We start from the raw sequence: 18,241 nt of genomic DNA, 5'->3' as shown, positions 1-18,241 counted from the left end.
ACTCTAGGATAAAAATTAGAAAAAAGTTCTTTCCTAGCTATGAATCATCACAAGCCCCTCTCCTAATAATCACAGGCCAGGGGAAGTGAGTGGGAGCAAGGAGGGTACACAGGAGACAGCTGAGACAGGAATATTGCAAAATGCTTCTCAAGCCTTCCTGCAATCCCAGGGACTGGATGCCTGTGTGTCTGTTTTCCAGGGAAGAGCCCATCCTGGTGTTTTCCTATCCCAAGTTTTCTAAACACAGAAATTTAAGAGTTAGTGGAGGAAACAGGACCATGCTTCACACCATGGGGTCAAGGTAAGTGGCCCCACTGGCCCTCCCAGGACATGCCCTCTTCTTGATTGACGGGGTCAGACCTTCTTTCTCCCCCGACAAGCTCAGAGAACCCATTCTACTTGCTTGAAATGGTGATCTGGCAGCTAAGCGGTCAACTTCCTGGCTTTGAAGAGAACACTCTCAGGAAGCTGCCGATGTTTCTAGAACTGTTCCATTTTACTGCCCTAGTCGCCTGTCTCTCCTAGCAATTCCACTCATCTCCTAAGCTCTTGACTTGATAAGCACCAAACTATGAAGTTTTTCTTCTCGTTTTCCCCTTCCTCAGTTCTGTGAACTGACTTTTTGTCTATGACCACATCAACTTCTTCACTACTCCAAAACTTTGCTCTTTTGGAGTGATGTGTTCTGTCAAATAGATTAAAATAAAAATACGTTATCTGTTTACAGGGAATATACAGAATAACAACAGGGGCTGGAGGTACAAAACACAGACACTGACATTATGGTCATACAAAATATATAGAAGTACCCAACATTAACAATTTTTGTCAGAAGTTGTACATTTTGCTATTTCTTTAGCATTTCCCCACATTTTTTTTTTCTTCTTCTGTGGATCCTCTGGAGTTAAGACTGAGCTTCCTCTGCAGTGTTTCTGAAATTCAGTACATGATTGGAACATACTGACGGAATTCACTTTCTGTCCAAAGCAATGAGTGCTACACATGAAAGTTTTCCTCACATATAATATTAATAATGTTTATTTACAGTGTGAGCTTTCTGATGCTAAGGGCTGAGATGTGATTAAAGGCTTTGCCATATTTATCACATTCAAGAGGTTCCTTCCTGGGATGACTTCTCCGACGCCAGGTAAGATGTGAATCGTCTTAGGTATCAAACGTGTCAACCTCTCTGTACATATTTAGCACAGTTTCACTTTTATGCCTTTAATAAAATACTAAGTGCCTTCCATATCAAGATGCCTCATACGTCTGTAGTCTTAGGCTTTAGCCTTGCCTGCCAGGATGAAGTAGAAACAAATGCCCCACAACTTTAAGACTTTTACTTCTCTTCCTGGCAAGGTTAAGTTACATTTTTAAAAACCCCTCAAAAATTTCCACTGGGTCAACTAGCATGCTAACAGTTAACTAGAGTACTTAAACTGTTAACATACTTCAGCCAGTCGAGAACTTTCAAATGACTACCCTGAGCACTAATTTAGATGTCGTAAGCCTTTTGGGCCATGACTCTATTACACTTTGCGCTGAAGAGCTGATAAATGAATGCAATGCAGATGGTTTTAATAAACAGTGGTAGCCGGTTTTCTTCAGAAAGCTTGTCTTCAAATAGCTGCTTCAAGGAATCCATCTGCTGAAGATCTGGAGCAACGCCCATGGCCATCCCACAGTCAGTACGACGTCCCAGGAAATGGGAATTAAATGTGGGGCACAGGTTATAGTTAACTTCCATTAAAAAGAAATGATGGCTGAATCATGTCCGCATAAAAAAGCCAGTGTGGGTGGACTTGACCAGTGTTCTTTCCCTCTTCACAACAGTCGGTGCTTCGATCGGTGTCTGGAGTTAAGCACCTCGCTGCTTTCAGTTGCTTCCTGGCAGCAAAAGTCTTTGCTCAAAAGCATCAGCAATTTTCTATGCGACCACCACTATGTCTCACTCTTTGAAGAAAATTCCTAAAAGCATTTCTCTCTTCCTGGCAGCAAAAGTCTTTGCTCAAAAGCATCAGCAATTTTCTATGCGACCACCATGTCTCACTCTTTGAAGAAAATTCCTAAAAGCATTTCTTCTACCTTCCCTTACTATAAAAAGTTATTTAGATGTGCTCTTCTGGAGTATCTCTCCTGTTTTTCTTAAATTGGATGGATAGAATACTCTGGTCACCAGCTGACTTCCTTAAAGTTCCCCCAGGCAACACTGATGCAACTGCTTAGGAGCTACTGGGAAGCTGGAAGTTGCTCCAAGTTATAGAGAGAGGCCAGAGAAAAAGTGCTGTTTGGCCCGGAGCTGAGGCCACAGCTGCCCCCACTTGCATGGTTCCCCGTGAAGTGACACTGTCTTACAGGCTTGGGTTGCTGGCTAGCAAACCAGTGACGAGTGACAGTTTTAGTTCTTGACAGAAAATCTCAAACTCTATGTGAAGGGTCTCCCATTATGGGGCTAGTCTTCAGGTGTGTTCTTAGTCTGTTTCTAAGTCCCTGCAGGGCTGTCTACAATCATTTGCACGCTCTCACGAGCAGTTACCTCTACCCAAGGCCCTGATGACTTCCTATGTGACCCACGCTGCTTGGGTCTCTTGTGTGCGCATCTGAAAATGGTCTGTCGCTGGCTTCCACACAGCAGCTAATGCATCCTTCTGCACAGATGATGGGAAAGGTCAAAGTTTCATAACCTCACCTCAGTCTCTAGTGATGAGAAACAGAAAAGACATTGTGCGGTATGACTACAATACGACCAGCCACATCTCAGCATGTTGGTGAGCTTCCCAGAGCAACAGACATTTAGTAATTGCCAGCTAACGATCTCAAATGTCTTTTAGAAGTTTCTGGAAGGTGTGGGGAAAAAAGTGCTCCCTCCAATGTTCCTTTTTCTGAAAAGCAACAGAAATCACATCTTTTGAACTTTAAAGTTACAAATGATTCAGAAAGTGCCCAAATCATCAGGTTGTTCAGCAGTTGACTGAAGAAGTTCTGGTTAAGGTCTTTGCCATCTTTGCCTTAGTAAGTGTTCACATTGTTAAGATGACGGATGACGACAAAGTCATTTGACATTTCATGGTATTTACTCTCTGATCCGTGTCTAGATAGTCTATGCTGGCGGCTGACCAGCACCCTTCGTTTATATTTAGGACAAAAATAGCATGCGACCCTAGAGCTTTAGCCACGCCTCGGGCTCACAAGCTGGGCCACGCTACCGTATTTCAGGTCCTCGTGACTCACAGGCCTTGTCACGAATGTACAAATCCTGCTAGAAGTCAGGCCTAATGAGCACTTCTCATGTGGTCCGCACTGTGTCCAGGGCTGTCGGGGATATAAATATATCCCCCGACGAGAGAAGCATCTCTTTTGGGGAGTGATGAAAACTTTCACACACGGAACAACAAAAGATTCAAAGACAGTATGCAATCAAGTGCTAACCTGTGGAGAAACGCAGTTAGGAGTGCGATAGTGCTTTAGGGAATTCGGGGATTTCGCGAAGGGAGAGAAGTGTTTTGAATCACGGTTGCCATTTCAGTAAGATTTGTCTCAGTCATGAGGAGGGAACCATCTACATCTGCAGCCGTCCTTTGGAACTGTAGACTGGTGCGAGTGCCCTCTCTTTCAGGAAGAGATAGAAATCTTTGGTTTGATACTGACAGCGCAGTCCTAGATTTCTATAGCTTTGGTAGGCTACCAGCGACTGTACAGAACTTACCGTATATATACAACTAGTTTTGAGCAGCATGTGCCGATGTAGTTTTTGTTCAAACTGTCCCTCTTTTTTGAGAAATAAGGTTCAGCAAGACGTTGGCCAAGTAGGGCGTGTTTGCGGCAAGCAGGTTTTGAACCTCAGTGTCATTTTCACAGAGCCGATCTTAGTCTTTCAATTATGTACTGTGGTTGCGGAGAGTTCAAGAGTGCCTTAAAGGTCTCCTCATTACTGAAAAGCTTGACATTTTCCTGTGTGTGTGCTTCTATCCTGTGTGGAAATAGCATGTGGATTATCCATCCCTGTGAGTCGCATTTTCCTGCAGGGGCTGTGGAAGAATTACATGCCCACAGACTAGGCAAAGGCAGAACACTGCTGATGTACCTGTAAGGATCCATAAGTGTGATTTTTTTTTTTTAACCTGTTGAGGCTTTTTTTCCCCCTCCATGGGCACACATCTCTGAAATAATTTTAGAAACGAAAAGGGGAAATGGCTTATTGACAAATTCTCGCTTTACACACAGCTTTTCAGGAATGCTCCGAAAGCATCGAGGGAGGCAGGGCTGTACTCAGAGGCTCGCTCTCTGGTGTGGATTCTGTGATGCAGAGTGAGGGTCGAGCTCCGGGTGAAGGCCTTGCCGCACTTCGTGCACTTATAGGGCTTTTCTCGGGTGTGAATTCTCCGATGCAAAATAAGGTATGAGTTTCGGTTGAAAGCTTTTCCACATTCACTACATTCATAGGGCTTTTCCCCCGTGTGGATCCTCTGATGCTTAGTGAGGTCTGAGCTCTGGCTGAAGGCCTTCCCACACTCGTTACATTCGTAGGGTTTCTCCCCAGAGTGGATCCGCTGATGCAGAATGAGATTTGAACTGTGACTGAAGGCTTTGCCACACTCGTTACATTCATGAGGCTTCTCTCCTGTGTGGATTCGCTGATGCAGGACAAGGTTTGAGTTAAGACTGAAGGCTTTCCCACACTCACTACATTCATAGGGCTTTTCTCCGGTGTGGATTATTTTATGGCGAATAAGGCTTGAACTCCTTGTGAAGCATTTACCACATTCATCACATCTGTGGGACTTCGCTCCTGTCGGAACTTCTTCAGGGGTGTTGAAGTTTGAGCTCAGACTGAAACTTCTCCCCAGTCCTTTACCCTTTTCCCTTGGACCTCGCTCTCCTGTGCTGGGGTTTTTTTTTTCCTTGACTGTAGCTGGCCCTGGATCTCTCTTTTCTTTTCCAGTTTTCTCCTCAGGGTTTCTCTGCTGCCTTTCTACTACTCTGCCCTGCTGGTCACGTTTTTCTCCAAAATCTTTCTGGAATTTTCCTGTGGTCTCCCCATGTGATGCTGAGTCTTCTGCAATTTCAGCCTTTGAGGTGGACTCCTCATTCTCATTCCTGTTTTCACAACCTGACACAATAAATAAAAAATACAAATAGCATCTTTTTCTTTTGAATATGTGGGTTACTCAAGTGACACTGTTTTCCAGGAAGCTTCTACCTGCCTGCAAAATGACCTCACAATATTAACTGGAGATAAAATAGTAGGAAGAAAAGGGAAAAAACCTAGGGACAACAGGGAGTAGAACTGGGAAATGAGAGGGCAGGCGAAATGTGGAAAGGACAATGGAGGGCACGTGCAGAGAGGCTGGGAGCGAGCAGAGGGAACAGAACAGGCGAGGAAAGAAGGAAGGGGTGAGGAATTAAGGAACGTAAGAGGTCACAACTCATGGTTCTATAATTTGGTCACCCAGTAATTAATCTGAAAGAATAAATACACATTAAAAAAATCATGGTCCAGGGACTTCCCCGGTGGCCCAGTGGTTAAGACCCCGTGCTTCCAATGCAGGGGGGGGCGGCTTCAATCCCTGGTTGGGGAACTAAGAGCCCACATGCTGTGAGGCTAAAAAAAAAAATTAAAAAAAAAATGATGTTCCAGTTCTAATTAAGAATTTATGAGTTAAAAAAAAGAGAGAACGGACAGATATTTCCTAGAAAATGATTAAGTGGTATTACCAGAAAGAAAGGAATGCAATTAATTAAAAAAAAGCAAATACTCTGCCAATTCTGTGAGATTTTTATTGACAAGGTGATAGTTAACAGGCAAAACAAGGAGCGCTGAACCTGGCAGGTTACGCAGACCTTGAGACACAGAAACTAGTTTCTCTCCACCAGGGAGAGCAGCACAGAGCTGACAGTGCTCAAGCAACAGGGATGAAGGTGAAGAAGCTGGTTGGGGCATTAGTACATGTAACTGAAACCTGCACTGACAAACGACTGAGAACTACTGAGAACAAAGAGACTGAAAACAATTCCGGAGACAGCCCACAAAGGATGTAATATAAGACAAGATCTTACGAATGCAGAGCTGATCCTCTGATTTTAGCAATCTGCCTGTTAAAACACTGGAATATATTCTTATTGTGGACTGCTACATTCTGTGTGCCACCCTGTTAAGTATAGACTAAAAATTGCTCAGTACAAAAACACTATTTTATATATGTTTACATTTGTCTAGGAAAAAAACAAACTCTCCCAAATCTATTCTTTATTTACTTGGCCTTAAGAAACCTTTCCACGTGAGTATGCACTATCTCAACGCAATCGCTGAAGGAGCTGAGTACCTAAGCCCTGACTTGAGTGATGAAATCACCATAAATACTGACCTGATCATAAGGAAGAGGAAACTGGTCTACTTCTTTTGAATTCCAAGCCTAGGTCCTTGATGATCTGGATAGTTCCCCGGCTGTTCCCAATGTTTTGTTTTGCTTTAAGTTAGCAAGGGGTGGGTACTACCCGGCTCACAAACAGAGATCAGTTTTTTGGCTTAATTTTCACCTCGTCCAAAGAGCAAGTACTAAGAAACAACAAACCCCAGTTATCCCTATGGTTCAAAACAAAACTTGAGGTTTCTGTATTAACATCCATTCTTCATAACTTCCCTTCATTCACCCTACCACTGCCCTCCCCAGGCAGAAGTCTTAGGAAGTGGCCTTCCCTATGACAGGACTGATCTGAGAGCTTCCTGCAGTACTATCTCCCAGGGGTTAAGACCTAATGGAGACAAATGGGACTGTTTGTCAACTGTGTCACCTTGTCTTATCTGGTTGATGCCTCTTAGAACTTCTTTGTTCTTACTACACACTCAGGAGCCAGAGCTCTTCACAGAAGATCACCATTAGGTTTGGAATCTGGGAATCCTGACCATAAGGGAGGTACAGGTGCAAGTTCATGGAATTATACAGAACTGTCGTGGAGCAGCGCTCACAGGATGCAAGACTGAAAGCCCATGGCAGGATGCAGTGTAGGTTCAGGAACATGGTCCCAGGTTAGGATTAGACTGATGATCAATTCTCACCTGGCCCTCTATAATAGGAAATACAGACACTCCCCCTGACAAAAGCACTTAGTTGTATCCACAGGGAATGAAGCAGAATCCTCAATGGTGACAGAGTAGTTGAAGAGGTGGGGATTCAGAACATAAAAGTATTTCTGCTTTCAAACAGCAAAAACTACCTAGAGGTAAAAAATCCACCTGGAATCAGGAAGTCCCAGTACCAGGCTTTTGGGATTAAAGAAACTCAAATTGTTCTCTATCTGGTCTGAAGAAACGGGCTCAGTAGTCTCTACCACATCAGAGATCCCAGAACTAACAGAAAAAGAGGCAATACAATCTTATCAGACAATAATCCTGCAACCATCTTACCCTGGGAAATCACGTTCCCATAATTCTCCTCCCTGGTGTCCCTATTCAGATTCCTCCGAGCCAGGTTCTGACATCCCCATTCCTCCAGGATGAGGGACACGGCCATGTCCTCGATCTTCACCATTGCCTGAAATAACACGAGATCCCCACACTCAGTTCTCCCAAAGTCCAGGGACAGTCCCACTGCCCGAACCTGGAGTCAGGGACGGAGGTGACTGCAAACCTACAGGATGCTGGGAAAGAAAAGGTGACCACGCCAGGCTCTAGTGGACAGGTGGGAGTGGAGCTACTCTGTGGGCAGGGACGTCAAGAGCCAGTGTCCTGGTGAAGAACGCTGAAAGAGCTCCAGGAAGAGGCAGATGCGAGGGACTCGGGAGGGCAGAGGGGCCCACAGCTCACCTGGGGATCTGCCGAGAACAGTGCAGATGCCATCGCCTGGTCTCTGGGACCCCCCTCGTGATGAGGGGCAGGAACGTGGGTGGCAGGGAGAGCTGAGGGAGGAGAAAGGAGCTGTGAGTGAAGCCAGCTCTGCTCTGGGCCTCCCTTCAAAGAAGGGCCCAGGGGCACCCTCTTTCCTGTACCAGCATGCCCAATGTTCAGTGTTTAACTACAGAACTGAGAACTACAGAGAATGTAAGAAAGAAAAGGCACGATCTGTGTCTTCCCAAGACCTCTGTTCTTAAGCAGGAGTAACAAGGAGTCATAAAAGGGCCCTTAAAATCACCTGGTCCAACTCCTTCATTTTTAAAGAAGGGGAAACCGAGGCCCCGAGAGGGTAAACAACTTGCCTAACATCATCCTGTTAAGAGGGCAGAGCCAGAACTATAACCCGGGTTCCTACTCTCAGCCACAGAAGTAGGTAACACTCAGCCCACATTCAAGTCTGGCTCATAATTTAATTTTCTCCAGTCCAACAAACAGTATATCAGGACTTCAGAATCCCATTCAGTTGTGGAAAATGCAACAGTTTTAAAAATCTTTAGTAGTAATATCTTGAAACACAGAGAAGGAAGGGGCTCTTCTTACTTCTGGGTAAGTTTCAGCCATTTTTTGTCCCTCTACTTTTCTCCCTCACTTAGCCACAGTTTTTGGATAAAACACACACATGGTTCGAATGTCAATGAGACATTTACAAATGTATAAGGGTCTGGGTTGACACTCATCTAATAAAAGACGTCTACAATATAGGGTCACATCAACTGCGACGTGCAAGAAAAACTGGAAAAATTTTAAACGGCAAAATCAAAATCCTCCCTTGCCAAGTAATGTTAGATTTACAAATGTTACTGGTGAACAGATGATGTTACTGTGCTGCAAAGATACTCGAAAAACTAATTCGAAACGGAATTAGTAAATCTTGTAACTATTTCAGAATATACAGCAATAATATAAGCTAAAGCAAAATGTAGAAAAAGATCAAGTACCTAGCACTTTAACCCTCTGAGAGTTAGGAAATGCTCTGGAAGATGAGCAGCACAAAGAGAAACTGAGAATAAGTGCATATGCCTCAATTCCTTCAAGGACTGTTTACGACGTAACAACTGTATGTTCCAGGGTCTGGAAAGCTGTTACTCTGGTAACCTGAATCAGCCCTAATCTGGCACTTAAAACCACAAAGATCCTCCTCCGTTTCCTGACTTCACCTGGTGGAGTGTGGAGAGAGCTCACAAACCCTACGAGGACCTAACGGGACTGGGTGGACAGTGGTGGATAAACATCACAGCGCACTGGTTGGCTCACAAGGCTTTCTCCAGCTTACGAGTGCTGGCTATCTTGCAGAATGCATGGCAGACAAGACTTCCTTAAGCTCTAATATTCCTACCCTGAATGTCATCATAAATAAACACACTGGTTAAGGACTGTGCCTTTGTCAACTCTTGCTGAACAACCATACTTTTAGCATGTTATTTTTTTTTTCTTTTACTGATATTCTAGGTATCAACTTTGATTTTAAAATTGGATAAAAATATTGTTAATATGTCCCTCAAAGGAAAAAAAATTCAACTGATTTTTATTTATATGACCCTGAAGTGATTTTTTTTTGCCTCATGTTCCTCAACCAAAACCAAAATATTTTTTCCATCCTTTTCCCATTCTTTGGAATTTTTGAAAGTAACCTAGAAATAGAGTGATGTTACACAGTATTTTATACATTTTAAATAAAATGAATTGATAAATGATCCTTTTAAAGATAATTTATGACATACTAGGGTGTTGGCTATATTTCATCTCTTCCTAGGACTTTCCTGTAAAAACAAAAAAACCTGCTAGACATCCAGAATACTAACAATTCAACAAATAATATAATGTCCACCCAAGTTCATTATGCACATTTCACTTACCTCCTTGGTAACATTATTTAACTCCTGAAATTGGTCTGTAAGTTATATTTCCTCTGATATTTAGTAATAACGACAATAGAAATAAACATGTTTCTCTATTACAGGCATTTAGCAACACAGAGAGGAGAGGACACTCCCATCCTGAATAGCTTGCTTCTTTCCCCCCATGTGAAACCTTGCTTCTTACCCCGTGGTTGTAAGAGGCGGGGTTTCCGAGATGAATGCTTGAAATGGGACTGGGTGGCCTCATGAGGAAGGTCAAAGCTCGAGGACTCCTGTACTGGATCCAGAGGCACCATCCCCCTTGCGAGCATCTCAGGTCCATGAACTTGACCTGGGACCTAAGGACAAACAGGGTGGGCTTGTGGGTAAATCACTTTTTAAACAGGAATTTAAACAAGTGAAAAAAGACAGTAAATATACCAGTGGCTGCAGGAAGGACAGGGCCAGAATACTTTTTAATATCCAAGCAGAAGAGGATCAAAGCACCACAAGGACTATTAATACAAACTTTAAGTCAGTAACTTTCTCTCTGCTTCAGTCTCAAAGTCCACGTGCTGCTCACACATGACAGGTTTCCCCTCTTCTTACCTGCTGTCCTGATAAATCCAGCTCCAGATCTTCCAGAAGGGTCACAGCCTCCTCTCCACTATCGGGACGGTATTCCTGCAGCCAGACTTGGAGCTCCTTGGGCAGAATGGAAAGGAACTGCTCCAGCACCAGCAGCTCCAGGATCTGCTCCTTGGTGTTTATCTCTGGTCGCAGCCACTGGTGACAAAGTTCCTTCAGTCGACTCAGGGCCTCTCGAGGCCCAAAAGTGTTCTGGTAACAGAAGTGCCTGAACCGCTGGCGGAAGATCTCCGGGTCAGGAGGAGGAGACTCCTGCAGACTGGTGTCCTGCCCCCACACGTGCTCTTCCTCATCCTCCTCTTCGACCTTCACTATCACGATGCCGTCCTTCTCCTGGGCAGCGTGGGGGGACAGACCGGTGGCTTCCCTTGACTCAGCAGTCATCATTCAGGCTCAGGGACCTGACTTGATCCAAACAGGGTCTGTGCTCTCCTTTCTGTCCTGGGAAATGTTTTCTGATATCTGTTTCTGTACTATTCCTGAAGGAGTAAAAAAAAAAAAAAGGTATTGGTACCTTTATGAAAAGTGACCTGTGCTGTTAATATTTCATACAAGGCTACACATCAAGGCATTAAAAATGCCTCTGGGGGCTTCCCTGATGGTGCAGTGGTTAAGAATCCGCCTGCCAACACAGGGGACATGGGTTCGAGCCCTGGTCTGGGAAGATCCCACATGCCGTGGAGCAAATAAGCCCGTGCACCATAACTACTGAGCCCGTGAGCTACAACTACTGAGCCCACGTGCAACTGCTGAAGCCCACGTACCTAAGAGCCTGTGATCCACAACAAGAGAAGCCACCGTGATGAGAAGCCCGCGCACAGCAACAAAGAGTAGCCCCCGCTCGCCGCAACTAGAGAAAGCCTGTGCACAGCAATGAAGATCTGACACAGCCAAAAAATAAATTAATTAATTTTTAAAAATGCCTCTGAATAGCAAAGGGGGAAAAAAAAAGCCTCCAGAGCCACACTGTTTTCCCTGTCACTCTAGATATTAAGGTTTGCAAACAAACTTCCAACTGGCAAATTCCCCCCTCAGGGTGTTTGCCTGAGCACCGTCCCTCCAGCAGGGCAGGCTATGACATCATGCTATGACATCATGTGTTTACACGCTAAGCCCAGTGAGAGCGGAATGTCAGTGGGGTGCCAGGCACCCGCTTCAGCAGCACGCTAGCCATCTTACCCCCTCCCACAACACCCTTGGAGCACCATCTCACAGATGACACGACTGCGGCTCGGACGACTCGCTCAGGAGCAGGAGGCTACCTACCTAGCAGAGTCAACACTCAAGCCAAACGTGAAGGCCAGGACTTACTAACCCACCGTCTAGCTATTTCTATTATTTTTATAGGTGCCTTGGTCAGTACGAGATAATCCACTCTGGACAGAGAAAGAAAATATCAAAATGTCTATTTATATTTTAAAAGTGAGAAAAAATAAACCATATTTAATGTACAAATGGACACTACCAAACTCACTTGGTCTAAATGCTGAACTGCCACATGTCACACATGAGACAAGTGTGTGTGGGGGTGTGAGCAAAATGGGTCAAATGACACAAACTTCCAGTTATAAAATAAGTTAAGTGCTGGGGACGTAATGTACAGCATGGTGACTACAGCTAACAGTAATACTGTCCTGCATATTTGACAGCTGCTGAGCGTCGTTCTTAAAAATTCTCATCAGAAGAAAATAAAATGTAGGGGCTTCCCTGGGGGCAAAGTGGTTAAGAATCTGCCTGCCAATGCAGGGGACATGGGTTCAAGCCCTGGTCCGGGAAGATCCCACGTGCCTTGGAGCAACTAAGCCCGTGCGCCACAACTACTGAGCCTGTGCTCTAGAGCCCGTGAGCCACAAATACTGAGCCTGTGTGCCACAACTACCACAGCCTGTGCTCCTAGAGCCCGTGCTCCACAACAAGAGAAGCCACCGCAATGAGAAGTCTGTGCACCGCACCGAAGAGTAGCCCCCGCTCGCTGTAACTAGAGGAAGCCTGTGTGCAGCAATGAAGACCCAACACAGCCAAAAATAAATAATAAAATAAAAAGAAGAATGAAAAAATGAAAATGTAACTATGGTGACAGATGTTAACCAGACTTACTGTGGTGATCACTTTGGAATATACACAAATATTGAATCATTATGTTGTACACCTGAAACCAATATAATGTTACATATCAATTACATCTCAAAAAAAAGAGAGACAAGCAGCTTTAAAGATTCTTTCAGAGAAACTACAATTAGGGAAATACTAACGATGCAAATACACACAAACAAGAAAACTGCACAGCAATTTTTAATTTTTTTTTAAATTTTTTTATTTTTTGCGGTACGTGGGCCTCTCACTGTTGTGGCCTCTCCCGTTGCGGAGCACAGGCTCCGGACGTGCAGGCTCAGCGGCCATGGCTCACGGGCCCAGCCGCTCCGCGGCATGTGGGCTCTTCCCGGACCGGGGAACGAACCCATGTCCCCTGCATCGGCAGGCGGACTCTCAACCACTGCGCCACCAGGGAAGCCCTGCACAGCAATTTTTAACTCAGCCAGGTCAGAAGGTAAAAACAAATGTGGAACTAAATCAAACTTAAGAAGTCAACCGATAAGTGAGAACGTAGCTGAATTTCAAGAACAAAAATTTAACATGGTTGGTGGATAGGATCAATCATGAGTTGCTAAGCAGAGGCAACAGTGTGTTGCTTCCATCTGAACTGACAAATCTTCGTGAAGCATCTGTTTTTTTCCACCTCTACGGCCATCAAAATTAAGCATCAAATTCAACTTTTAGAGACAGAGCATCCAATTGTTCTATAACAAAGAGATAAGCCAAGAGTTTTAAACTAGCAAAGTATTTTTAATTACATGGCTCTCACTGAAAAATTATTAGTAATTTTGATGGAAAAAGGATCATGTACATTGAAAGCACAAATTTTTTTCTAGAATAGCACAACTTAATGTATTTTTTTAATTATACAAAACACTGGTACATGTATATAATTTTTCTAAATAGTTTTTACTGACAGGAACGTGTGACCAGAAAAGTTTGGAGATGACTGTTCTAATCGCAAAGAATATGATTTTAATCTGAGATTTATCACAGGATTAGTTTTTTTTTCTCTTACTTTGGTCCTTAATGAAAACCAGAAATCCTTATTAAAATAGCAGTCTATAATAACAATAAAGAATATTACATTCAAAAAGGCTTACTACATAAATGTAAAAACAATGTGGGAATTAAGTCATTTCTCCAATGATTTTAAACTGGTAAAAGTCCTGTTGCAAACCATCTTCTAGCCCTTCCCATCCACTCCTTCAGACCTGTTTTGCACTCCACCCACCTTGCTGCAGGAAATATATTTTGTTTTTTAACTTCAGAGCAGCTTTACCTGGAAAGTCCTTACAGTTATGAGTATTCGATTTCCTAACCATTTCTGCAATCTACAGTATGCAAAGTGTCCTGCTAGACTGAGGGGAATAAAAAGATGAGAAGCACCATTCCTATTTTTACACAAATAATTACAGTACAAAGCAGATGTGCCAACAGTTCTAAGGAGGTTACAACCTGAGTGCTGGAGAAGCCCTGAGGAGTGACTGACAGCTACAAGGCAGCTTCCAGGAAACAGCCCCCCTGGAGCTGGGACCCAGAGAGGAAGAGGCAATGAGTAGAGAGTCCAAGAGATCACTCCTTTGGCTAGCTTTCTCCCAGCTGGAGGCTGAATAATTCCTGTAAGGCTTATTCTCTTTATTTCATTCTGAAAAGTGGAAAGCAAGACTATCTTTTCCAGCTATGCCTCCCAGAACTGTCTTCCACCATCCTAATCCAGGCTCCACATCTCCTGCCAAGACTAGGGCCTTAGCTCCATACATTTTCTCTAGCATCCATTTCTCCCCTTTCTAATACGAACAACATACCAAGGTCAACTTAGTATTGCCAAAGTATGCTTCTAGGCATTCCCTCCTTCCCCTCAGTTACTGTCAATGAATCCCTGACATCTACCGATTAGTGTTCAAACAACACACCCCACTCGACCTTTCCACTCCCATTACTTTCCTTAGTAGTGATCCCCTATGTTTCAGCCTATTGGGCCCATTAATGTTCCCCAAGCATAGGGTGTGACTTTGCATCTTCACCCCTTTGCTGGGACCAATCTCCCACCTTTACCCACCTCTACTGGCCAAATTTTCACTCACCCTTCAAGATGTACACTGTCTCCTGACATTCTGAATTAAATAAGATATCTTCCTCCTTTGAACACCCTTGGTACTTTCTCTGTTCCTATCTTAGGCACTTCTACTCTCCTTGTATTATCATTACTTGAGCTGCAGTTCCTATCTCCACCTCCCAGCTAAGCCCCTCAAGGACAAGGACTTTTGTTTACTTATCTTCTAGGGAACTGGGGAGACTGTTGAACGGCACAGAAGAAATAAGAACAACTCAGCGGCTTCCCTGGTGGTCCAGTGATTAAGACTCCACGCTGCCAATTCAGGGGGCCTGGGTTCAATTCCTGGTCAGGGAACTAGATCCCACATGCCGCAACTAAGACCCAGCTCAGCCAAATAAATAAATAAATATAAAAAAAAAAAAAAAAGGAAAAGGAAAAGAAAAAAGAACAACTCAAGCCATTACAGCGCCCCCTGCCGTCTTATTGCCTTTAGTGGCAATTAGTGATCAGACAGCCAAGGAACATCTCATCACTCAGGCGCAGAATCTCACCTTCCTTGACTCCTCTCTCCTTACATGCATTCAGTCTCCAGGCACCAGGGAGAAGTAATTCTTTGTTCATACTTATTTTTCTGTCTAGCTCCATGGAGGCCAGCTTCCTCTCTTTGGTGCCCTGCCTTCACCCCCCCGGCAGTTCACCTCCCACCTTGCTCTCAGATCTTCTTCCTAAAACTCTAGAGCCTTGTAGTCAATACTCCCCAGCACCTGGTCCCAGTTTCCCCATCAAGCTTCATTTCCCATGAATTTCTCTCCCTCCCCTGCATGAACCTTTTCCATCCAGCAAAATGAGTCTACTCAGTACTTCCTAAATATGTCTTGCATTTTGAACACCATCCTTTTCTCCCATGATAATGCCTGGGATTTCCCTCCCAGTCTTCTCTGACTTTTCAAATTCTACTTATCCTTCAGAGCTAAGCTAAAATGCAACTTGCCCCTCATCTGTTCAAGGGGCCTCTCTCTAGTAGGCATTATAGGAAGAACCAATGTTAACTGAGTGATTTCTATGTACCAGGCATTTCACACAACACCCTCAGGAGGTAGGTACCATTGTTGTCTCACTGTATAATGACAAAACTAAGGTTTACAGATGTTAAATAACATACCCAAGGTCACAGAGCAATTGAATGGCAGAGCGAGGATTTGAAATTAGGTCTGTGGGACCCCTCAGCTCAAGCTCCAACCATCATACCAAACTCATTCTGTCCCAACGTGTGGGGTAAGGAAGGGCTTCTGTGGACACACGGATTCTTTCGAAGAGGAAGGCCTATGAAGGATGACCACTCAGGAATGGGCCTCACCTGCCATCCACTGTTTTCACTGGAGAGCTGCGTGACTAAGGAGACACAGCAGGAGATGCAAGTGGGAATCATCTAAACTCTAACCAGGTGGGACCTTCGAAAGAGACAACTGAGCAGAGCTAGTGCGGCATCTAGTCTGGTGTCAGAAATCTCATTTATGAAAGTTCTGCTCCACCTTAGGCATTTAAGGAGACTAAAGGAAAGGAATCTTACTTTGTGCCCACACCTTAGCCAGTTTTGAAGAGCAGCATGCTCCTTGGCTCAGTGGGACTCAACAGGAAGGGATTCTGAGGAGGAAGTGAGACCTAAAGGGACAGAGATGAGGGCACGGTCACAGTTCCTCTTCCCCCAATTTTGACAGGTACCCTCCCCCCCAACATTTCTCTGCTCCTACTTTGGGCAGGAGAAAAGTCACAACAGCGGCGGAAGGGCTGGGTTTTATTTTAGGTTTCAGGGGATCTGCACACACAATCTTTTCTCCTCTCTCTAAACTCTATGCCCTAATGGTCTCCACCAAGCATGTGCTATTCAAGTTCTTTCTTGGTAATCTAATTTTTCATGCCATCTTCTTCGACTGGACTATTGTTAAGAGTATGCGTCTTTGTACCTCTCAGACCACTTAGTATGACCTCTTTGCAAGCACTAGTTTTTAAAAAATACTTGACTGAATGTTACTCTTTTTGGCCCATTCATACAGCATTCAAAGTTGCCTTCAAGTTACAGGCGTGGAAGAGTTTCACTAAACTGCATCACCACTTACCAGCTGATTTTAGGTTACTCTAAGTACAGATGTTTCTCCTCTGGGTTAAAAAACAGTATTTGTCTCACAGAGCTGCTGTGAGGATTACAGGAGTTAACATATATGAAGCACTTCAAACAGTCTCTGGCATTTAGTAGGCACTAGAGAAGTGTTTTAAATTTTTTCAATAAACTTAAGAGATGTAACTATACTTTCCAATTTTCAGCCTGCTTAAAAGATTAAGCAACAGGAGAAATCCTGTAATAGTGAAAGTAGCACAGGGTGGAACACCTGAATTCTAGTCTCCCATGAATAAGAGTGAGTCCCTCCCTGGGTGAGTTATTTAACCTCTCTGACATCCAGTATCCTTATCTGTCAAATTGGGGCGGGGTGGGGGAGGGAACAGAGGAGCAGAAAACTACCTCTGGGGTCCCTTTGAGCTGAAAACCATTCTGACACACTATCCGATTTAGATAAGATTACCCCCAGTACCTGGTTCTCCCCGAAGGTAAATACGAAAGATTTTCTTACAAAAAAGGCTTGGAGTTACAAGCTCAGTTTATTCCAAAGGCTATTTTCTAAACAGGCCAGTATCTTTTCCAGGGCATAGTCTTCAAAGTTTAAACTGCCTCCCACCCATTTCTGAACAGAGCTCTAAGATGTTTTAAAACATGAAAAAGCGACCTTTAAAAGACAACTAGCTATCCAAAGAATACTGATACTCAGAATGAAAAGGTAACATTTAACATAACACTCATCTGTATTTAGATACAATGTAAAGTTAGGAAAAATTTAAATGCTTAGACCAAGTAGGGAATCAGCAAAAGACTATGATATTAAGTAGCTAGCTTCCCTGTTTGTATTTTAAGATTGGTGAAAACTGCCTGAAATAATGAACAAGCATCGTGCATAGTAATTCAGAGACAATACAAACTTGGAGAAACATTCTGGGGCAAATGATCATTATGGTTCCCTAAGTAATAAAGCTATTTCTCCACACACGGCTGGCAAATACAGTAACAGGGCTTTGTTGACTGGTTACAATGAATCCTCCACAATTCAATTCGACAACTATTTACTGACCACCTCCAATCCGCCTAGCAATAGTCTGTACAATAAATGCTTTCTTTGGTCCCAGGCCATGTAACAGCTGCTCTCTATAATGAAAGTATCTTATTGAGTACCACTGCAGGAAACGGAGGGCAGGGGGTCAGTGTCAGGCTGAACTGTAGCTGAATTTTTCAATTACATTGACCAAATCAAATTATCTCAAAGTTGGAAGGGCCTTTGGAGAAAACCTAGTTAATTTGATTGATGACAAAACTGAGAGTTGGCGGAAGTGTCTTATCTTATCCAAGGTCACTCAGTTAATCAGTCTCCTAACGGCCCCGCGCAATTTCCACAAATTCCTTTCACTCTTCACCCCTTCCAAGTCAGGCAGAATAACTACTACCCAGGAGTGGAAAATCCACCTCATCTACCGGACAGCTCGTTTACAAAAGCCTTCGAAATAGTCCATAAAGCTGAAAGAGAGTGGGATGTACATATAATCTCTACTAGACCCGAATCATTTCTTTACCCACTCTGACTAGGTTTCAAAAGCTCTTTAATCACC

At 43.8% G+C, this 18,241-nt stretch overlaps 1 protein-coding gene across 3 annotated transcripts in view; it reads right to left on the bottom strand.

Annotated features, from left to right (window-relative positions):
• The window catches only part of ZKSCAN1 (zinc finger with KRAB and SCAN domains 1), a 39,072-nt gene that overhangs the window by 20,154 nt on the left and 677 nt on the right, over positions 1-18,241 (bottom strand). The window contains exons 2-6 of one of the 3 annotated variants that reach the window (XM_024745340.1): positions 10,339-10,856; positions 9,935-10,088; positions 7,805-7,896; positions 7,406-7,532; positions 4,270-5,110 (exon numbers count right to left, since the gene is read on the bottom strand). In XM_024745340.1, coding sequence (XP_024601108.1) covers positions 4,270-5,110; positions 7,406-7,532; positions 7,805-7,896; positions 9,935-10,088; positions 10,339-10,764 — 1,640 coding nt within the window. In that variant the 5' untranslated portion in view covers positions 10,765-10,856. Of the gene's footprint in view, positions 1-1,993; positions 5,111-7,405; positions 7,533-7,804; positions 7,897-9,934; positions 10,089-10,338; positions 10,857-18,241 lie in introns of those variants that run through there. The other 2 variants (XM_024745335.1, XM_024745336.1) reach the window with 2 other exon arrangements.

The sequence above is a fragment of the Neophocaena asiaeorientalis genome, unplaced genomic scaffold (assembly GCF_003031525.2).
Source record: "Neophocaena asiaeorientalis asiaeorientalis breed wild unplaced genomic scaffold, Neophocaena_asiaeorientalis_V1.1 scaffold461, whole genome shotgun sequence".
Lineage (NCBI taxonomy): Eukaryota > Metazoa > Chordata > Mammalia > Artiodactyla > Phocoenidae > Neophocaena > Neophocaena asiaeorientalis.
Note: the sequence above shows the minus strand (reverse complement) of the source record. Positions and strands in the feature narration are given on the sequence as shown.